The 19,210-nt window shown below is 44.7% G+C and overlaps 1 protein-coding gene across 1 annotated transcript in view; it reads left to right on the top strand.

The window, feature by feature from the left end:
• Positions 1–9,679: 9,679 nt before the first annotated feature.
• LOC139758138 (CD63 antigen-like) overlaps positions 9,680–19,210 on the top strand; it is a 173,013-nt gene continuing 163,482 nt past the window's right edge. Inside the window, exon 1 of the mRNA XM_071679287.1 lies at positions 9,680–9,803. Within this exon, the coding sequence (XP_071535388.1) occupies positions 9,738–9,803 (66 nt within the window). The 5' untranslated portion in view covers positions 9,680–9,737. The remainder of the gene's footprint in view (positions 9,804–19,210) is intronic.

Below are 19,210 nucleotides of genomic sequence, written 5' to 3'. Positions count from 1 at the left end.
ACAAAAATTTCACTACCAAATAGCGTAAGCTTTGAATATTTTCGGATTACTTGGACTTTGCTCGGTAACGAATGTCAAGTTCTACCAGCCCAGATTCATGCTTTGTTTACCAATAACATTATAGTATGTTTTGCTTTACAGTTTGATAAAAATATGAGACATGAGATCTAGTATGATGATGGATAAGTTTGCGCGATGAAAGTATGTCAGCGTGTTTAGGAATTATTGATATGGCTCACACACGACTGGATCATAAACTAAATTTTAGAAAGAGAAAAGAAATATTGAGATATTTACAGCTATAAATAGTTTCTATAAAAAGACAGTCATCTCGAGATCAGTAACGTGACATGATATGAAAGATTCAGTTATGTCATTTATTTTCTTTATCTCTATTATTATTTCTCAGCTCTACGAAAGTATAATTGTTTAAACCCTACTAGCAGTGCTCATTTAGCTGAGAAACGTGGAGCATCCTGCGTTTCTGTTTCTAAATGAATGCCTAACAAACTACATGTGTATCTGTCTGAGGGCTGTGGTGGAGGTGCATTAATTTCAAAGCAGATAATCTCATTCAGTACAGTCCATCAGAGACAGTACGTCGTCCATCTGAATCCAGTGATGGACCTTACAGCCTCACAACAACTGACAGCCGACGCGCAGCCTATTGTCAACAGTATTTATACATATAGGAAACGGGTTTCATCTTTATTCTCAGGGCATTTCAACAAGTATGTTGGAATTAGGTCTGATGGATGCTAGCAGAAAAGAAATCAAACGTATTTCAAGATAGAGGATCTACTTGAAAGTAAGACCAAATTCAGTTAAATCATTATTGACGCACTTTTATTACAATGTTTTTTCTGATATATCCTGGAACATGGTTATTATGAATATTCATGTCTGAGACTGTTTTCTTCCTTAAATGACAGAATCTTACTTCTAGTTGTGCAATCAATTCCTTTAACTTTGATGTGAGATAGAAGGGCTCAAAGATTATAAAGGAAAGACAGGGAAGTTCATATACCGACAGTTAAAAGAATTGTGAGGTCAATTTTGACACAGCACCATCTGTTGTTCAGATGTAACACTAGTCGACGGCCGTCAATGCGCATAGGATTTTGCAGTGCATTCTTATCTTCCCCATATGATCTTTGACAGGGCTTAGGAAGCTCAGCCGCCCAGAACTTCAGTTCTGGTTTCCTCTACATTACGGCCTAACTCTCTGGTGTTGGATGGCAACGGAGATAGTATTGCTTGGCCTGGTCTGATGTCATCGCTCTTGAGCTTCGTTCTTACCCCTAAGAGGGTGTGATCCATGAAAGGAATAGCTTCTTAAAGCTAAACTCGTCTGATTTCACTTGCAGTAAATGGATACAAACTCATGAGCAAATGCTTTACATGGATTAGGGCAAAGTACTTATATAGGATTGTTAACATATGGAATGATTTGCCTCTTACAGCTGTTGAGAGCAGTATCATAGTTACATTTAAGAATAGATTTGATGAATATTTCTCTCCTAGTCCACGAATGACATTACTTGATACTTGGGCCTTCGTAGTTACACGAAAAGTTTGTAGGGTTTTCTCTTTGAAACATCTATAAGTCTTTCTACTCTGATCTCATCACTGATCTGTGGGTTCCTGATCTCCACTATCACAAACTGCTTGGAAAGAAGCCAGTGGTCTGTTGCTCTTGAATGCCTTTGTATTTATATATCTTTCGTAGTGCTCTTCACTTGTGGCTGCGTCGGCGTTTGGTGTGCATTGTTACCGACCAGTGACCCCTCTGCATGATGATCTTACTGACACAACGTAACCCACTGACTGACTTGCAGTGCAGCACAAGCGGGGGAATTTTGTGTCACCGTGGCGTCTTATGCCGTCCATCCTTGTGATCACATCATTGCTGTGTTTGTAGGCCTCGTGATGGTAATCACTCTGCAATTTTGTGGCCGGTGGCCGCATTAGACGTGGTGTGTGTCGCTTGATCTGGAAGGCTAGAGTATTGTTTGATGACTTCATATGTGTGAGGAGACCTTGAGCTCTAACTCTGGTGTCTCAGTTCCACGACCACTTCTCCAGTTGTTCATCGTCATCGCTTGTCTTCATTCTTCTGTACGCATTAGGCACAGGACTCGGGTTAACATTGCATTCGACAGTGTTGGCAAAGAAGGGATACACATCCTGGAATGTGGTAAGGCATCTCAAAATTAGGTTGGTTAGTGTGGGCTTTTGGGAAAAACCGATTGCTAAGGTCATTAGGGCTATCAACGTTTAAAGTTATACCAACTCATCGTAAAGAAAAAATGATCGTCTGCAAGTTCTCAAGATGATTCTAAGATTATACACGCTCTCGCTGCATGTATTGATTGCTCTTGATTTATATCTGCCAAGATCATTAAGGCCGTGAACCTCAATTTACAACGCCAGTCGAAATATCTCGATTTTTTTTTTCAGGTCTCAAAGATAATTCGAAGACCACAAACACCTTTCCCTTGCCTATATGAAAAGTGACCAAAGTCCATTACGTAAAGTTAATGACTCTTAATATCCTTTAAAAAGAAAGTCTCCCCAAACAGTGTGTAACGTGCCATTCGCTGTGAAATATGTGGAACCAAAGTAAATAAATGATTGGTCTTATACTCAGTAATAGAGTGCATGATGTGTGGAACAACTTCCAGACATAAGCAGGACTTGATGTGTGGAGCAACAGTCACCAGACCTAACCAGGACGGGATGTGTGGAACAAGAACCACCAGACCTAACCAGGACGGGATGTGTGGAACAAGAACACCCAGACCTAACCAGGACGGGATGTGTGGAACAAGAACCACCAGACATAACCAGGACGGGATGTGTGGAACAAGAACCACCAGACCTAACCAGGACGGGATGTGTGGAACAAGAACACCCAGACCTAACCAGGACGGGATGTGTGGAACAAGAACCACCAGACATAACCAGGACGTGTGAGGAAGAACAGTCACCAGACGTAACAAGATTCATTTGACTCATTGAGCGTCCAGCTGTAATAAACAATTAACCCTTGACCTTTGACCTTTTGGCTCTCCAAGCCACACCTCATGCGGAAGGTTTGGACAGTGAATATATATATATATATATATATATATATATATATATATATATATATATATATATATATATATATATATATATATATATGACGTTGTTTATGTAAATGGTTATTGTTTCCATTTAGTGTAGATGCGTTATGTAAAGGGAAGGCGACAGTGTATATTCGGGCCACATATACAGTTGTATTTTCTAAAGATTTTTTAAAAGTCTGCTCGTTGTGATGATGTTTCATAGGCTTTACTGTCGTGTGTGTGTCTTGTCCTTAGGTAGATGATCATGTGTACTACTGTGGGAATGTCGTGGACAGAGCATACCATCCATAATTTTCATTTCATGGTTTAATCATTAACCAGTTTAACCAGTGGCACCATTGTTTGATTCGACCAGCCTGGGCGAATGATAACATGGTATGACCAAGATGGTGGTCATTTGGTTATATCAATATTTTACCGCATTTCTTCGACCAGTGTTTAATTCATATTCCCAGATTATGTATGGTGTATATTTGAATAGCTTTCGTCACGGGATCCTGGATGAGATATGTTGTTCATGTTAATAGAATTTTATGTGACATATACAGGGAATCAGTGACACCAAAATAACAACAACAACAACAACAACAACAACAAGAGGCATTATAACTTTATCACTGTCAAGAAACTGTTACATACGTCTTCCTGTGAGGCGAGTTGTGACGTCATCATTCAGGAAGATGTGGCGCTCTCCTCCCAGGCTTGTGTGACACCCTCACCCAGGCTTGTGTGACACCCTCACCCAGGCTTGTGTGACATCCTCACCCAGGCTTGTGTGACACCCTCACCCAGGCTTGTGTGACACCCTCACCCAGGCTTGTGTGACACCCTCACCCAGGCTTGTGTGACATCCTCACCCAGGCTTGTGTGACACCCTCACCCAGGCTTGTGTGACACCCTCACCCAGGCTTGTGTGACATCCTCACCCAGGCTTGTGTGACACCCTCACCCAGGCTTGTGTGACACCCTCACCCAGGCTTGTGTGACACCCTCACCCAGGCTTGTGTGACACCCTCACCCAGGCTTGTGTGACACCCTCACCCAGGCTTGTGTGACACCCTCACCCAGGCTTGTGTGACACCCTCACCCAGGCTTGTGTGACACCCTCACCCAGGCTTGTGTGACATCCTCACCCAGGCTTGTGTGACACCCTCACCCAGGCTTGTGTGACACCCTCACCCAGGCTTGTGTGACATCCTCACCCAGGCTTGTGTGACACCCTCACCCAGGCTTGTGTGACACCCTCACCCAGGCTTGTGTGACACCCTCACCCAGGCTTGTGTGACACCCTCACCCAGGCTTGTGTGACACCCTCACCCAGGCTTGTGTGACACCCTCACCCAGGCTTGTGTGACACCCTCACCCAGGCTTGTGTGACACCCTCACCCAGGCTTGTGTGACACCCTCACCCAGGCTTGTGTGACACCCTCACCCAGGCTTGTGTGACACCCTCACCCAGGCTTGTGTGACACCCTCACCCACACTTGTGTGATACCCTCACCCACACTTGTGTGACACCCTCACCCAGGCTTGTGTGACACCCTCACCCACACTTGTGTGACACCCTTACCTACACCGTAATAATAGCCTCTCCCAGTACAATAATTTACCTCTTTTCTCATTCCTTTTTTATTATCCTCTTATCATCTTGCCCCTTTTTTTTCTCTTCCCATTTCGTCCTTTGATCTCTCGCCTCTTACTACCCATTTTTCGTCCACTCACTATCAGTCCACTGTGGTGCAAGTGGTAGAGACACATTCCCCTCCCTGGCAGTCTAAAGTTCACAGGAAAATTATTCAGGTGTAGCGCAGCAAGAGGTGTGCACCTCCCTGACACGGATTACTCCAAGCCCTTCATGTGTGAGGCAGAGACAGTCCTTGGGATCTGGAGATTTCCTACACCCCCACACCCCATCGAGAGAGAGAGAGAGAGAGAGAGAGAGAGAGAGAGAGAGAGAGAGAGAGAGAGAGAGAGAGAGAGAGAACATTGCAGTTTGGGAAAGAAGGCTACATAGAAGAGACAGATCAGGTCACCACCAGACAACGAGCTGGGGACCCACTCAACAGCGTGTGGGGAAACCCGGCACCAAGCACGAAATCGCCCGACCCTAGTGTGCCCCTGATGGTGCGACCAGCAGTGTAGCAGACAATACAGTCAGACCTTCCCGCGCCTCTGACAGACAGACGATCGGCGGTGGTGTTCCTCTTGTGATGGAGATGTCCTCCTGAAGGTGACCACCTTACACGGAGTTGACCAGAAGGAGATCCCCACACGGAGTTGACCAGAAGGAGGTCCCTACACGGAGTTGACTAGAAGGAGATCCCTACACGGAGTTGACCAGAAGGAGGTCCCTACACGGAGTTGACTAGAAGGAGATCCCTACACGGAGTTGACCAGAAGGAGATCCCCACACGGAGTTGACCTGGAGATCCCACAGAGTTGACACAGGTTCTATTTAGCAAAAATGTTTGAGTTTCTGTTCTCGTTTATTACGAAGAAGTTCAAAGTTCACCAGACTCCAGACATGAGTCCAGCTGATGTAGTTACTTTTAATATTATGTACAGTGTTGCTGAAACTGTTGGAGCGGACGTAGCAAATGTTTTATGCTGTAAATCCTCTGGCTGTGCTAGATGATGATGATGATGGTGTAGAGTCAGGATGATGATGGTGTAGAGTCAGGATGATGATGGTGTAGAGTCAGGATGATGATGGTGTAGAGTCAGGATGATGGTGGCGTAGTCAGGATGATGATTGTGTAGAGTCAGGATGATGATGGTTTAGAGTCAGGATGATTGTGGCGTAGAGTCAGGATGATGATGGTGTAGAGTCAGGATGATGATGGTGTAGAGTCAGGATGATGGTGTAGAGTCAGCATGAAGGTGATGTTGATTTAGGATGATGGTGATGTAGAGTCAGGATGATGGTGATGTAGAGTCAGTGTGATGGTGATGTAGAGTCAGGATGAAGGTGATGTCAAGTCACTGGGAGCTACCGGGGAGAGGTTAGCTACGTCACCATGACTTAGCTTTGGTCATCCGGTATAGCCAGGTCATGCGAACGAATCCCCGAACTCGGGAATCGGTGAAAGAAAGGAACTCTTAAGGAGTTCATATTGGAAAACGTTCCCGATGTCCCACTCTGCAAGCGTGAAAGGGCCCAGGCTATTGAGTTCGAGTGCTATCATAGGTTACCACCGGTAATCATCGCTCCAACACCCACCTCGCTGTAAAAGACCCTTCCCCACCACACACACACACACACACACACACACACACACCTTTTTTTTCATATATATATATATATATATATATATATGTAACCTTGGGAAAACATCGCCCAAATACCTGAGTTAAATCTTCCTTTTTACACATTGGGAAAGTAATTACCCAGTGTTGTCGATCGTTAGGAGTAATTTCCTCTCTCTCTCTCTCTCTCTCTCTCTCTCTCTCTCTCTCTCTCTCTCTCTCTCTCTCTCTCTCTCTCTCTCTCTCTCTGTGTGTGTGTGTGTGTGTGTGTGTGTGTGTGGAAGGGATTCGAAAAGGTGAAAGGCCCAGTAAGTTGAGGACCGAGACACCTTGAGCCAGGAGGGCAGGCAGGGTGACCCGGTTGGCGTCAGCTTGTGTACCTGTGTCAGCTTGTGTACCTGTGTCAGTTTGTGTACCTGTGTCAGCTTGTGTACCTGTGTCAGTTTGTGTACCTGTGTCAGTTTGTGTACCTGTGTCAGCTTGTGTACCTGTGTCAGTTTGTGTACTTGTGTCAGCTTGTGTACCTGTGTCAGCTTGTGTACCTGTGTCAGTTTGTGTACTTGTGTCAGCTTGTGTACCTGTGTCAGTTTGTGTACCTGTGTCAGCTTGTGTACCTGTGTCAGTTTGTGTACCTGTGTCAGCTTGTGTACCTGTGTCAGTTTGTGTACCTGTGTCAGCTTGTGTACCTGTGTCAGTTTGTGTACCGGTGTCAGCTTGAGTGCTCGTGTCACCTTATACATAGCTCACAACCATATAATTGAACTCAGGCTAATCATCTGTGAAGACGTCTTTACGGAGAGTTTATGTTATTAGGATTACTATCCAGTACATGTCATAAACACTGTGATCACAACAGAAAAGATAACTATAAGTTTAGGTAAAGTATTTGGTGAACAGGATAAGGCTTTTTCAAACGGTCTCGTGAAAATAAAGTAGTCTACCCATAAAGAAAATGGCATGGAGATTGGGGGGGGTAGGGGTGGTGGGGGAGGGGTACTAATTCATAGACTTGATGTTCGTTCACACCAAAGATCCTCACACGGATGCTCGGGTAGGGTTCGATCTCTGTGTGGCATAGCTGTGATATATGCAGCTCCGGGAGTGCAGGTGGTGGGCCAGGAGCACTTTCAACGGCGGCAGTGTTGTGCCACAGGGCGGGAACACTTCCATTTATATCCCCACCGCCAGAGGGCCGACAGAAAACACAGCTGTTAATCCTAGTACTGAGGAATCTTGTTTTAGTAATCATCTTTTTCGTTTGATTTACAGGAAGCTGTGCCGCACGTTTATCTGTGCTATCCAAAAAAAAAATCCTTTTTTTCAGGTCCACTGTTTTCTCTCTAGAACCATGTATGCACCAAGCCCTCTTGTTCTTTCTGATCTAGAATGCGTTTATTTTCTTCTCCAGATGTCTTCAAATATACATACAGTCTTATGTATATTTATGTATATTTCATATATATTTTTCCCATCTATGACTATCGTCTATTGATCAAAAGATGATCTTGGTTCAGGAAGGGCAGCTCGCTTTGCGATTAATCTCTCCTCATCTCTGACCTGCTCACAGCTAAGCTCCCAGATGGTCCCCCAGGTCAATGCTTAGGCATCTGCTGGTGACTCCCAGACGAAGTATGGCACTAAGAACGTTTGACTTACTTTCTGGGGTTTATATCTGTGTCTCCTTCCTTACTATCCTCCAGGACGGAGACTCAAGGTTCCCGTCTATATCCTCCGGGACAGAAACTCAAGGTTCCTGTCAATATCCTCCAGGACGGAGACTCAAGGTTCCTGTCTATTTCCTCCGGGACAGAGACTCAAGGTTCCTGTCTATATCCTTCAGGACGGAGACTCAAAGTTCCTGTCTATATTCTCCGGGATGTAGACTCAAGGTTCCTGTCTATATTCTCCGGGACGGAGACTCAAGGTTCCTGTCTATATCCTCCGGGACGGAAGCGTGAGTTATTGGTGCGTGATGGAGGATTGGCAGTGCCACTCAGGTGACGGTTCTGACGAAGGTGACACCTGCTGCTGAGGTCCTGTGGCTGGCAAGGCGTGTCGTGCGAGTTAGGTCTTCAATATCGTAGCGTCTCCGACATTCATGGGCAAGGCTGGTGTCGCAGCCCCTTGGGTACGACGATTTAACCCCTTGAGTATGACAATTTCAGTCAGGGTACTCAAAGTGGGTTAAGGTATCGTACTCAAGGGTTTTTGCATCGTAACGTAAGCAAAGGCAGAGTTCTCGTACTCAAGAGATGTAGTTATCGCGCTTAAGGACTGAGTCATCGTATTTAAGGATAAAGAGTTATCTTGCTCAAGCATTAGTTCACTGTACACGAGGGTAACATTATCGTCCCCAAGGGTAAAGTCATCGCACTCAAGATGTAAATCATCGTACCCAAAAGGTTGAAAATCTTTATCTGCCTTGTAAGACAGTAGCAGATGATATAATTGTAAATCTCTATATGATATTTGTAGTCTGGATTGAAGATGAAAATGATGCGAGGCAAGATAGATTTTAGAGAAATAATGATGGCAGATTTTTTTTGTGCCACCCTTTTAAGCTTCAATGGAAATCTCAAGAAAGAGGTTAGGAGAGACATGTACTTACTTAAGAAGACGAGATTTTGCCATTAGGCAGGTTAAGGGCGTAGCGCTAGCTAGCCACAGGAAAATCTAGAGTCGCGTGTGTTCCGTGTTAAGTGTTATGCGAGAGATTTTGTGTTTGCACGGAGAGAGAGAGAGAGAGAGAGAGAGAGAGAGAGAGAGAGAGAGAGAGAGAGAGAGAGAGAGAGAGAGAGAGAATACGTTGCATACTTTTCTCTCGACGGATTCTTTTTAAAAGGAATGGATACTTTGATCAACCTCTTGTTTTCAGAGTCGTTCACTTGTTAGCGGATGTAAGGGTTTATGCCAGTGAGCTCAACATGAACCGCAGAACATTTCACGGAAGCCGGTGAACTAATATTAGTACTAGGAAGCAATAATATGATACACAAGCTAAGCAGGGTTGTGATTTTATGTATCTATTCTGTGATTCTTCAAATACCTGTTCTCGGCAAGGAGACTCCACTGGGCGCTGTGCTTCCGTCTGAGAAACTAGTGCGCAACGTTTATAGACAGTAATAACCTCAGCTTTTAGTCATGTATAAAATGTATGAAGAAAAATAAATATGATCTACCAAAAGATATTTCTATAAGTAAAACGACGATGCATTTTTACATCTGATACATTATATCTTCATTTACCTGTGTATTCCTGCGCGTACCTCAAGTCTGTGTCGTTTTCTCTCGTGCAGCTCAGTTGAGTCTCGACCAGTGTCGGCGGAGGGTTGTAGTGCTTGTCACAAAGGTTTAGGCGAAATGGCTCTCGACACGGGAATGAAGTGTATAAAGTACCTCCTCTTTTTTTTTAACCTACTGTTTGTGGTAAGTAGAAACTTTTTCTTATCTTAGTAAGTTGTGGCAATACAATAGAAAGTTTATTTACAATGTAAGAAGGTCTTGCGTGGAGCTGAGTGTGGCCAACAAGCGAGCAGCGTTCACTGTGGTTACCTCCTAACAATTCTTAGACTGTTTAATTAATTGGAAGTCACAAGCTCAATTTGCATAAATTGTCATTTTCTAACAGGTGAGTGAATAAACTAAATGTTTTTAGTGTCAACCAACACACTTCCCCGAAGCATCGAACAGCAAACATATCGCACTTACACAGTTTTATGTCGCATATGTAACATTGTCGTATTTGCATATGATATATAAGTGGGAAAAGATATTATGTTCGCATAATGGTGAATTCATCTGGTGGATTTCCATTAGTTTCTTTGTTTGATGGCAGCTAACCACGCTAACTAGTAACAAGAGCTTAAAGGCTTCATCAGTGTTTACTGTGAAACCACAAGACTCTTTTCTGGGACGGATGTTTCAAAGGAACGGATCATGTGGCATGCTGATCCATTCATTACCCTCAAAGGTAAATATTATCTCGATACGTATATTTGGTACGTTTTTGTTGAACCCTTCCGAGTGATGGGAATAATGGCATTTAAATGATGTATTGGCATCTCTAGGAGCTTAGGAGAAGAGGTCGATGTGAGGATCGGTTTTGTCTCAAGTGTTGAAACGGGTCATAGTACCTCTAGAATTCTTAAGTTGGTTTTACTCCTTTACATTTTTTTTCATTAAGTATCGTTAATCTAGTTAACAATGGTTTTAGATATTGCGTGAGCATAATCGTAGGGGTGCACATTACCGTAATTTGTATTAAACTTGCAAACTTGGATAATTTTATGTACAGCTGCGGTGAGGTAAACGAACGATGGTACTGCTGTTTTCGTCTTCACTAAAGATGAGTATTATATATAATTTTACAAGGGTTACTCCCTTTGACGCAGCTCGCTCATTTGCGATGGATTATTAATAAGTTGTATGTTTCTAGGATACGCCAGCTGACGATGTCTTGGAAAACATTTTTCACTTTGTTTTTGTTTACCTTTTAAATATCACCCTCATATTAGGTGAAAGGTTAAAGGTTCCTTACGCGTTTGTGTGGTGAGTTCGTAGAGATGTTTCCGATGCATTTTGTTGTGATGGTATACTTGTGCATTTGGTATATATACTTGTAGCTTGAATAATTCGTGGAGTTCGTTACGCTAATACAGAATTGTATCGGTTGGGGAAGGTGACATGTCCTTCGCTGTGGCTCTAGGGCGGTTGTCATCTATTATTCACAGTTAGCTGGCAGTCTGGCGGGCCCGCCTGCGTATTCCCCCGCCGCTAACCTTAACCTGCCGTACTGCGAAACACTTCCCGCTGTGACAGCTTGATCATTTTTCCGCTGTGACAGCTTTATTGTTTTTCTGTTATGATTTTGATGCCATCTCTTCAGTATAGTTTTGGCTTTTGACCAACTTGTGGGACCTTTTCATCTGTATTTTAACGTGACGTGAAAGCATTGTGGACTGCCTCTTTAACTTGAGTTTTCATGATGAGAGCTGATGATAAATATGGAAATATTAACCCCACTCTCGTTAGATTTTTTTTTTCAGACAAAAACATTTTCGTTAGCAAATTTCTCATGTGTCTTTATCACTTCATTAGTTCATTTGTTTTTTGTCATTTTTTTTTTTTTTACCATCGCCTTACTGCCCAGATCTTCGCTGCCATCCCACATCTGGATTAATGTACAGGTTGTCTCCGTTATAAGTTGCTCAACCATACCTCGTCAGTATATTAGGGAAACTAAATCGCTATATGTCGAATATTGTCGCAGTAACGTCGTTTTCTAATGGAAGTCGAGTGGGATCGACGTAACCTGAGTCTCCACGTTGGCTGTGTGCTTCCCACTACCCAATCTCTTAAGCAACTTAGTGATTGTACGTCGCCAGTGCTGTGTACTTTTAAGATCGTGTTTTATCCCAGTAATCTTACAACCATGAGCGGAAAATGTGATGTCAGTGGAAAGTTTTCTAGTGTTCGCAAGAGGCAACATAGCAATGATGATATCGACGTGAAAATTTAAGTGAAGAAGCGAAGTAGAAAGAGAGAACGGGTTCTCGACACCGCGCGCCATCTTGAGGTACTTGCGACTGACGTGCCCACCATCGTCAGGAAGACCATCGAAGTTATGGGGAGAGCGAAGCATATGACGCAGCAGTCTACAGCGAAGATCACCCACCCGGCAGAGATGCCCTGCTGTGGAGACGATGGAGAGTTATGCTGGCTAATTGGTCGGATGAATTTTTTTTTTTATTTGTGTGTGTCGCAGAACACACACACACACACACATATATATGTATATATATATTATACTTTGTCGCTGTCTCCCGCGTTAGTGAGGTAGCGCAAGGAAACTGACGAAAGAATGGCCCAACCCATACATATGTATATACATAAAAGCCCACACGTATATATATATATATATATATATATATATATATATATATATATATATATATATATATATATATTTTTTTTTTTCTTACTATTCGCCATTTCCCGCGATAGCGAGGTAGCGTTAAGAACAGAGGACTGGGCCTTTGAGGGAATATCCTCACCTGGCCCCCTTCTCTGTTCCTTCTTTTGGAAAATTAAAAAAAACGAGAGGGGAGGATTTCCAGCCCCCCGCTCCCTTCCCTTTTAGTCGCCTTCTACGACACGCAGGGAATACGTGGGAAGTATTCTTTCTCCCCTATCCCCAGGGATAATATATATATATATATATATATATATATATATATATATATATATATATATATATATATATATATATTATTTTTTATCTGGGTTTTAGTTACATATATCAAAGGTGGTGCTAAGTGTCAAATACTTATCTCAAAATAATTACAGTATTTCTTATGGAGATTTCCCGTATAAACGTCGTTTAGCCATAAGTCGTGTATTTCGGGGACGTAACCCTGACTTAAGAATCGAAGACCCACAGTACCTCGTCCCACTCCACCGTACGAATACCTTCCAAACCTCATGATCAACTGGGTGTCTCCTGCATTTTCCTTCATTAGGTTTGATTTAACGCAATGCACAAGTTTTTTTTTTGTGTGTTACCTAAACCAGGATAAGGAATGCTATGATGATAGTTTTAACGACCTTTGAGCTATACTCTTGCCCTTCATTATCGTACAGTTTTCTTGAGTTTGATGTAAGGAAACATACTTCCCAGTTCAGGATCTACAGTTGCCCTCAGGAAAAATTCACTTTGAGGATTAAAAACTTTGGCGGTACAAACGTCGTTAAGGAACTTCGCCACAGAGTACCGCTAATGACGTTAATGGTTGAAATTTCTCGGAGCAAATTTTATATTTGTCGTGACGGATAAAAAGATTGTTGAAGAACCTCGTCTTACACAGGGTTGCAGGGCTGTTTTCGTGCCTCCTTAAGAAATGCATTTTTATTAAGACTAAAGGAAAGGCCAAAATATAATTTGCATTTGAACATGTGTAAATTAAAGGGAGAAATGAAAATGGACCATGCCTGAGTGTGTGTGTGTGTGTGTGTGTGTGTGTGTGTGTGTGTGTGTGGTCAACAGCAATGAAGTAAAGGTCAAAGTGGGCTTTGATGTTTAGATAGCCTGAAAGGAAATGCGAAAATAGGCGTTCGTTTCCACACATTTGAAAGTAACACGTATATGCTTCACCTTATACTTCCTCAGACACTGCACCAATTTTACTCCCGTGTATACCCAATCCTTGCTTGTACTGTTATATAGTATGCTTGTTTGTATATTCTTATCTCGTAGCCGTCATGGTCATGGGCTGTACATACATCATTGTAGCACCAGGTTACATCCTTGAGGCCCACGGACGCCAAGTTAGGAACGCGTACCTCCTCCCATTACCAGCGCTGGTAGCCATCGACGTTTGAAGTCGAGTTTCTTAGGAATTCATGTGTCGTGGCAAACCTAATGGAATCGCGTGTTACTGTGAACTGCTACTCTTGGGGGGAGGCGTGAAGAACTTGAGCACAGAGACACGAGCTTTGATCGTAGACCCCCCTCGAGCACGACGGTACAGTCTTTGAGTTCAGCAGTACCATCACTGAGCACGACGGTACAGCCCTTGAGTTCAGCAGTACCATCACTGAACACGACGGTACAACCCTTGAGTTCAGCAGTACCATCACTGAGCACGACGGTACAGCCCTTGAGTGCAGCGATACCCTCACTGAGCACGACGGTACAGCCCTTGAGTTCAGCAGTACCATCACTGAGCACGACGGTACAGCCCTTGAGTGCAGCGATACCCTCGCTAAGCACGACGGTACGACCCTTGAGTGCAGCGATACCACCAGTAAGCACGACGTACAACCCTTTAGCACCACGGTACGAGCCTTAAACACGACGTTACGACCCTTGGGGGGAAAGATACGACTCGAGGACAACGATACAACCCTTGAATACGACGATACGACACAAGCACAACGATACGACCCCTTGAGCACAACTTTATATGACTATTGGCTGCATACGACGGCCTGATGGGTATTTCGAGTCGTGCTGTGCTGCAGGAGTGGACGTTCGACTCAGAAGTGTTGCACTGTGGCAACGATTGTAGAAATGTTTTATAAATCGACTCCAGAGCTCTTTTGTCTCTCTCTCTCTCTCTCTCTCTCTCTCTCTCTCTCTCTCTCTCTCTCTCTCTCTCTCTCTCTCTGTACCTTGCGTTGATACCTGGGAATTACTGCGATGTCTGTGAAATAGTCGGCCAAGGCTCCAAGCCGCGTGGGGTTTGGGTTGTGTGTTTGGTCTGGTCCTGGAATGTATTTCTTAACTCCGTCAGTCCAACGGTACGACCCTCGAACACGAATTTACGACCCGATAGCACGACGTTACTACCCTTGAGCACAATGCTACGACCGTTGGGTGTGATGGCTTATCCTTTGACATGACCCTCATGATCGAGGATTATACGCTGTTATACACAAGGGTGTTCATTACGACTTACCAAAAAGTTACTGCGATGATTACATGGAGGACATATACGTAGAGGTAAAGCAAAATATTGACTTCCCTTTATATTAACTAGAATCAATCCGAATCGGCACCAGAATAACCGCAGCAGAAGACAAAAAATGTGACATTGGTTAAGGGAAAGAAAGCAGTGTAAACATCCGGGGCCCGCAATCGTTCGTTCACCTCTTTTGAAAACATGGGGAGACGTAATGGACCATCCAGAGGACGACTTGCAAGACTGCTGTGAACAAATATACAGAGAGTGTAGCTGATCAGGCTGGGTACACTGATCTGCGCTGATCTGCCCGCTGCCGCCTCAAACAGTCGACTGATCAGCTTGTTCCCAAGGCCAAAATGGTGAGGATAGAGGGCGAAATCGACGTGATTTATAAACAGCAGAGGGTAAAGCTTATTGCCACTCTCACTCGCATTCTGCCTTGCCCTTCTTAGTTGCTGCAGCAAAGGTCATGACCTCTCCCCCTTTTGAAACTTTCGGTCCTTCCCGGGTGAATTATTTACGTTCTTGTCACCTGTGAAGCCAGCTGGCCGGCAGGGTGAGGCTGCCTCCTCCTGGAGTGAGGGAGTGAGGGAGGGATTGCAAGAGTCAGCTGAGCCTGGTGGTCGTCCGGCCAGGCCTTGTGTACTGACCTTGATGAACACATACTGAACGATCGTGATGCTGCGAGTTTTCTTTTCATTTTATTTTCATGATACGTTTTGCGACTTGATATTTGCTGTGCTCTGATGACAGATGCTGTGTTGTGATGATACATGCTGTGTTGTGATGATACATGCTGTGCTGCTGATGATACATGCTGTGCTGTGATGATACATGCTGTGCTTGTGATGATACATGCTGTGTTGTGATGATACATGCTGTGCTGTGATGATACATACTGTGTTGTGTTGTGATGATACATGCTGTGCTGTGATGATACATGCTGTGCTGTGATGATACATGCTGTGTTGTGATGACATGCTGTGCTGTGATGATACATGCTGTGTTGTGATGATACATGCTGTGTTATGATGATACATGCTGTGTTGTGATGATACATGCTGTGTTGTGATGATACATGCTGTGTTATGATGACACATGCTGTGTTGTGATGATACATGCTGTGTTATGATGATACATGCTGTGTTGTGATGATACATGCTGTGTTATGATGACACATGCTGTGTTGTGATGATACATGCTGTGTTGTGATGATACATGCTGTGTTATGATGACACATGCTGTGTTGTGATGATACATGCTGTGTTATGATGATACATGCTGTGTTGTGATGATACATGTTGTGTTATGACACATGCTGTGTTGTGATGATACATGCTGTGTTGTGATGATACATACTGTGTTGTGTTGTGATGATACATGCTGTGTTATGATGACACATGCTGTGTTGTGATGATACATGCTGTGTTATGATGATACATGCTGTGTTGTGATGATACATGTTGTGTTATGATGACACATGCTGTGTTGTGATGATACATGCTGTGTTGTGATACATGCTGTGTTGTGATGATACATGTTGTGTTATGATGACACATGCTGTGTTGTGATGATACATGCCGTGTTGTGATGATGCATCCTGTGTTGTGATAATACATGCTGTGTTCTGATGATACATGCTGTTTTCTGATGATATATGCTGTGCTGTGATGATGCATGCTGTGATGATGATGATACATGCTGTGTGATGATAGGTGATACGTGCTGTCGCTGGATGATACATGCTGTTTCTCATGTGCGTGCTGTATGTTGGTGATAAGTGCTATCGTTTCATGATACATGCTGTACTCTGATGATACATGCTGTACTCAGATGATACGTGCTCTGTGTTGATACTTAATATAAAGTAGTGATGCCTGATTGCACACTTATGACACCTGTGGATACTGATAGGTGTACGTTGATGATACGTGTCCACACACACACACACACACCCCACTAGCTTACGCTAGATGTCATTTTATTGACCTGCGTGGAGAGGAGGATAAACAGCTGGGTTGTCTGTGACCCATCTGCCTCGTCCAGGCTTCGAACCGGGAGGGAGCGTGTCCGCGTGCGTTTCGTTTTGGCGCCAGCGAGGGTGATGGTTCGTGTTATACACTGAAGATGGTGGTACACACTGTAACGGGGGATGGTTGGGTGGAGTGTGTGAGCAGATCTGATCCATGGTGTAGTGACTGTGTACCGCGGGCGACCGTATCCTAGTGAGGGAGTTGTTTGCTGCTGGTGTCGCCGTGGGAATTCCTAGTGTCGGTCGGTCGAAGACGCAGGGACGGCCTCTCTTCACAGTTCAGGGGCCGAGGAGAGAGAGAGAGAGAGAGAGAGAGAGAGAGAGAGAGAGAGAGAGAGAGAGAGAGAGAGTACTAGCGGCATTTTTTTTATTGCCTGAAGGCAGGCTTATCGCGTATCGCTCACTGTTGGAAAAAAAATTTAAAGAGTGGCAAAGACGAAAGTCTTGTGAGTTACATGTGGTCAGGTGTTATGTACGACGTGGAGAGATCGTCTGGTTGCGGACTGGAAAGCCAGGAGCCCTCGTGTGGGGGGGGTGAGACTGAAGGAAAAGACTGCAACCCGGCGCGTAAAGGAGTGCCATTTGATAGCTGCTGAAGTGCTGGCTCACTGCACCAACGTCACTTAACCCTTCTGATGCCTAGGCGGGCAGTACCAGTAATATACGCACTTCCCTGGTCGGTTCCTGCCTGCCACCTACTACCTGCCAGAGAGAGAGAGAGAGAGAGAGAGAGAGAGAGAGAGAGAGAGAGAGTACTGGATGAATAATGTATGTGTTGTGCATAACTTGACGTGGAAACTCATGTTAGTGTCTGCCGCCCTCGCCACAGTATAAGGCGGTAGGGTGGGTGTCTGTGTGGCCCAGGTTACCTGATACATGCCTGGTGTGGTCTTCGGGAGGGGTGGGGTGGGGAGGTCTTCACCCAGCAGCAGCCCGGGCGAGGCCCAGGCAGTTGGATATGGTCGTTGGTCAAGCCTGCTGCCTCAAGGGTACAGTTTGTACCATCGTAGGACAATCTAAGGTCGCAAAGAATAGGGTCGTGTGAGTTGCTTGTCAGCGGATCGTACCGTTGCTCTCAAGGATTGTACCGTCGCCCTCAAGGATCGTACCATCGCCCTCGAGGATCGTGCAGTGGCTTTCAAGGATCGTACCGTCGCTCTTAGGGATTGTACCATCGCGTTCTAGAATCATCCCATCGTGCTTAAGGATCTTACCGTCGCTCTCAAGGATCGTACCATCGCTCTTAAGGATCGCACAGTTTCTCACAAGGATCGTACCGTCGCCCTCAAGGATCGTACCGTCGCCCTCAAGGATCGTACCGTTGCTCTCAAAGATGTCACCCTCGAGGATCGTACCATCGCTCTTAAGGATCGTACCGTTGCTCTTAAGGATCGTACCATCGCGCTCTAGGATCGTCCCGTCGTGCTCAAGGATCGTGCCGTCGTGCTCACGGTGGGTAACTTTGAAAAATGGAAAACAAAAATATAGCAACGTTTTTATGTAAAAGTAGCAAGTAACGTGGCATGTGTTCCTCCTAGGAGCGCTGTTCATTAACGAGGAACATAAACACAGGGTCGAGATAGAATTCCATTCATTGAACGACACGCCACATGAACGGCCCCCCCCACAGGCGAGGCATAAGAACACATCCAAGAATATCAACCCAGAATAAGATCCTTGTATATATCTGGGGGTGTCTCTGGGAGCTGGGGAATCAGTAGTCCTTATCGTGATGGAGTGAGTGAGTGGGTAAGCGGGTCGAGTATGTATTTATGAGACAGGTCACACTGTATAAGAGGGCTGTTTAGCGTTCGGTAAATCAAATGCTTTGAAAGACGATATGCTGCTGCTGCCATGCCAGTCCGTCATTGTCAGGCTGTTACCATAAACCCAGCCCTACCCCTGACCACGGGCGGGTTTGTGTAATCCTCGAGGCACGATGATGTGATCCTGGTGCACAGTGGTACGAACCCAATGAGCAGAGAGAAAATGTGTGACCTTTGACCTGATGTTTAAAGGCCAGGTCATACCCAAGGGTCGCGCCTTCATGCTCAAGATCGTAACATTGTGCTCAGGGGTCCTGCCGTCGTGTTCAAGGGTCGCCCCGTCGTGCTGTAGAGGTTTTTACTAATGTTTCAAATTTATGACAGTTCAGCAGCAACTTGTCTGGACGTTGGCACAGACAGGTGTAACAGATGTCCCTCTCTGTGTGCCTGTGTGTGTGTGTGTGTGGGCAGGGAAGCAAGTATCCACTTTTGCCTCGAGGGAAGAGAGGAAAAATGAGTGCATGTAGGCGAGAGGTGGGGAGTGAGGTGGCAGTAGAGGGGGAGTGGGTAGAC

This window comes from Panulirus ornatus, chromosome 29 (assembly GCF_036320965.1).
Source record: "Panulirus ornatus isolate Po-2019 chromosome 29, ASM3632096v1, whole genome shotgun sequence".
In the NCBI taxonomy this organism is placed as follows: Eukaryota; Metazoa; Arthropoda; class Malacostraca; order Decapoda; family Palinuridae; genus Panulirus; species Panulirus ornatus.
This window is presented reverse-complemented; position numbering and strand designations above follow the sequence as displayed.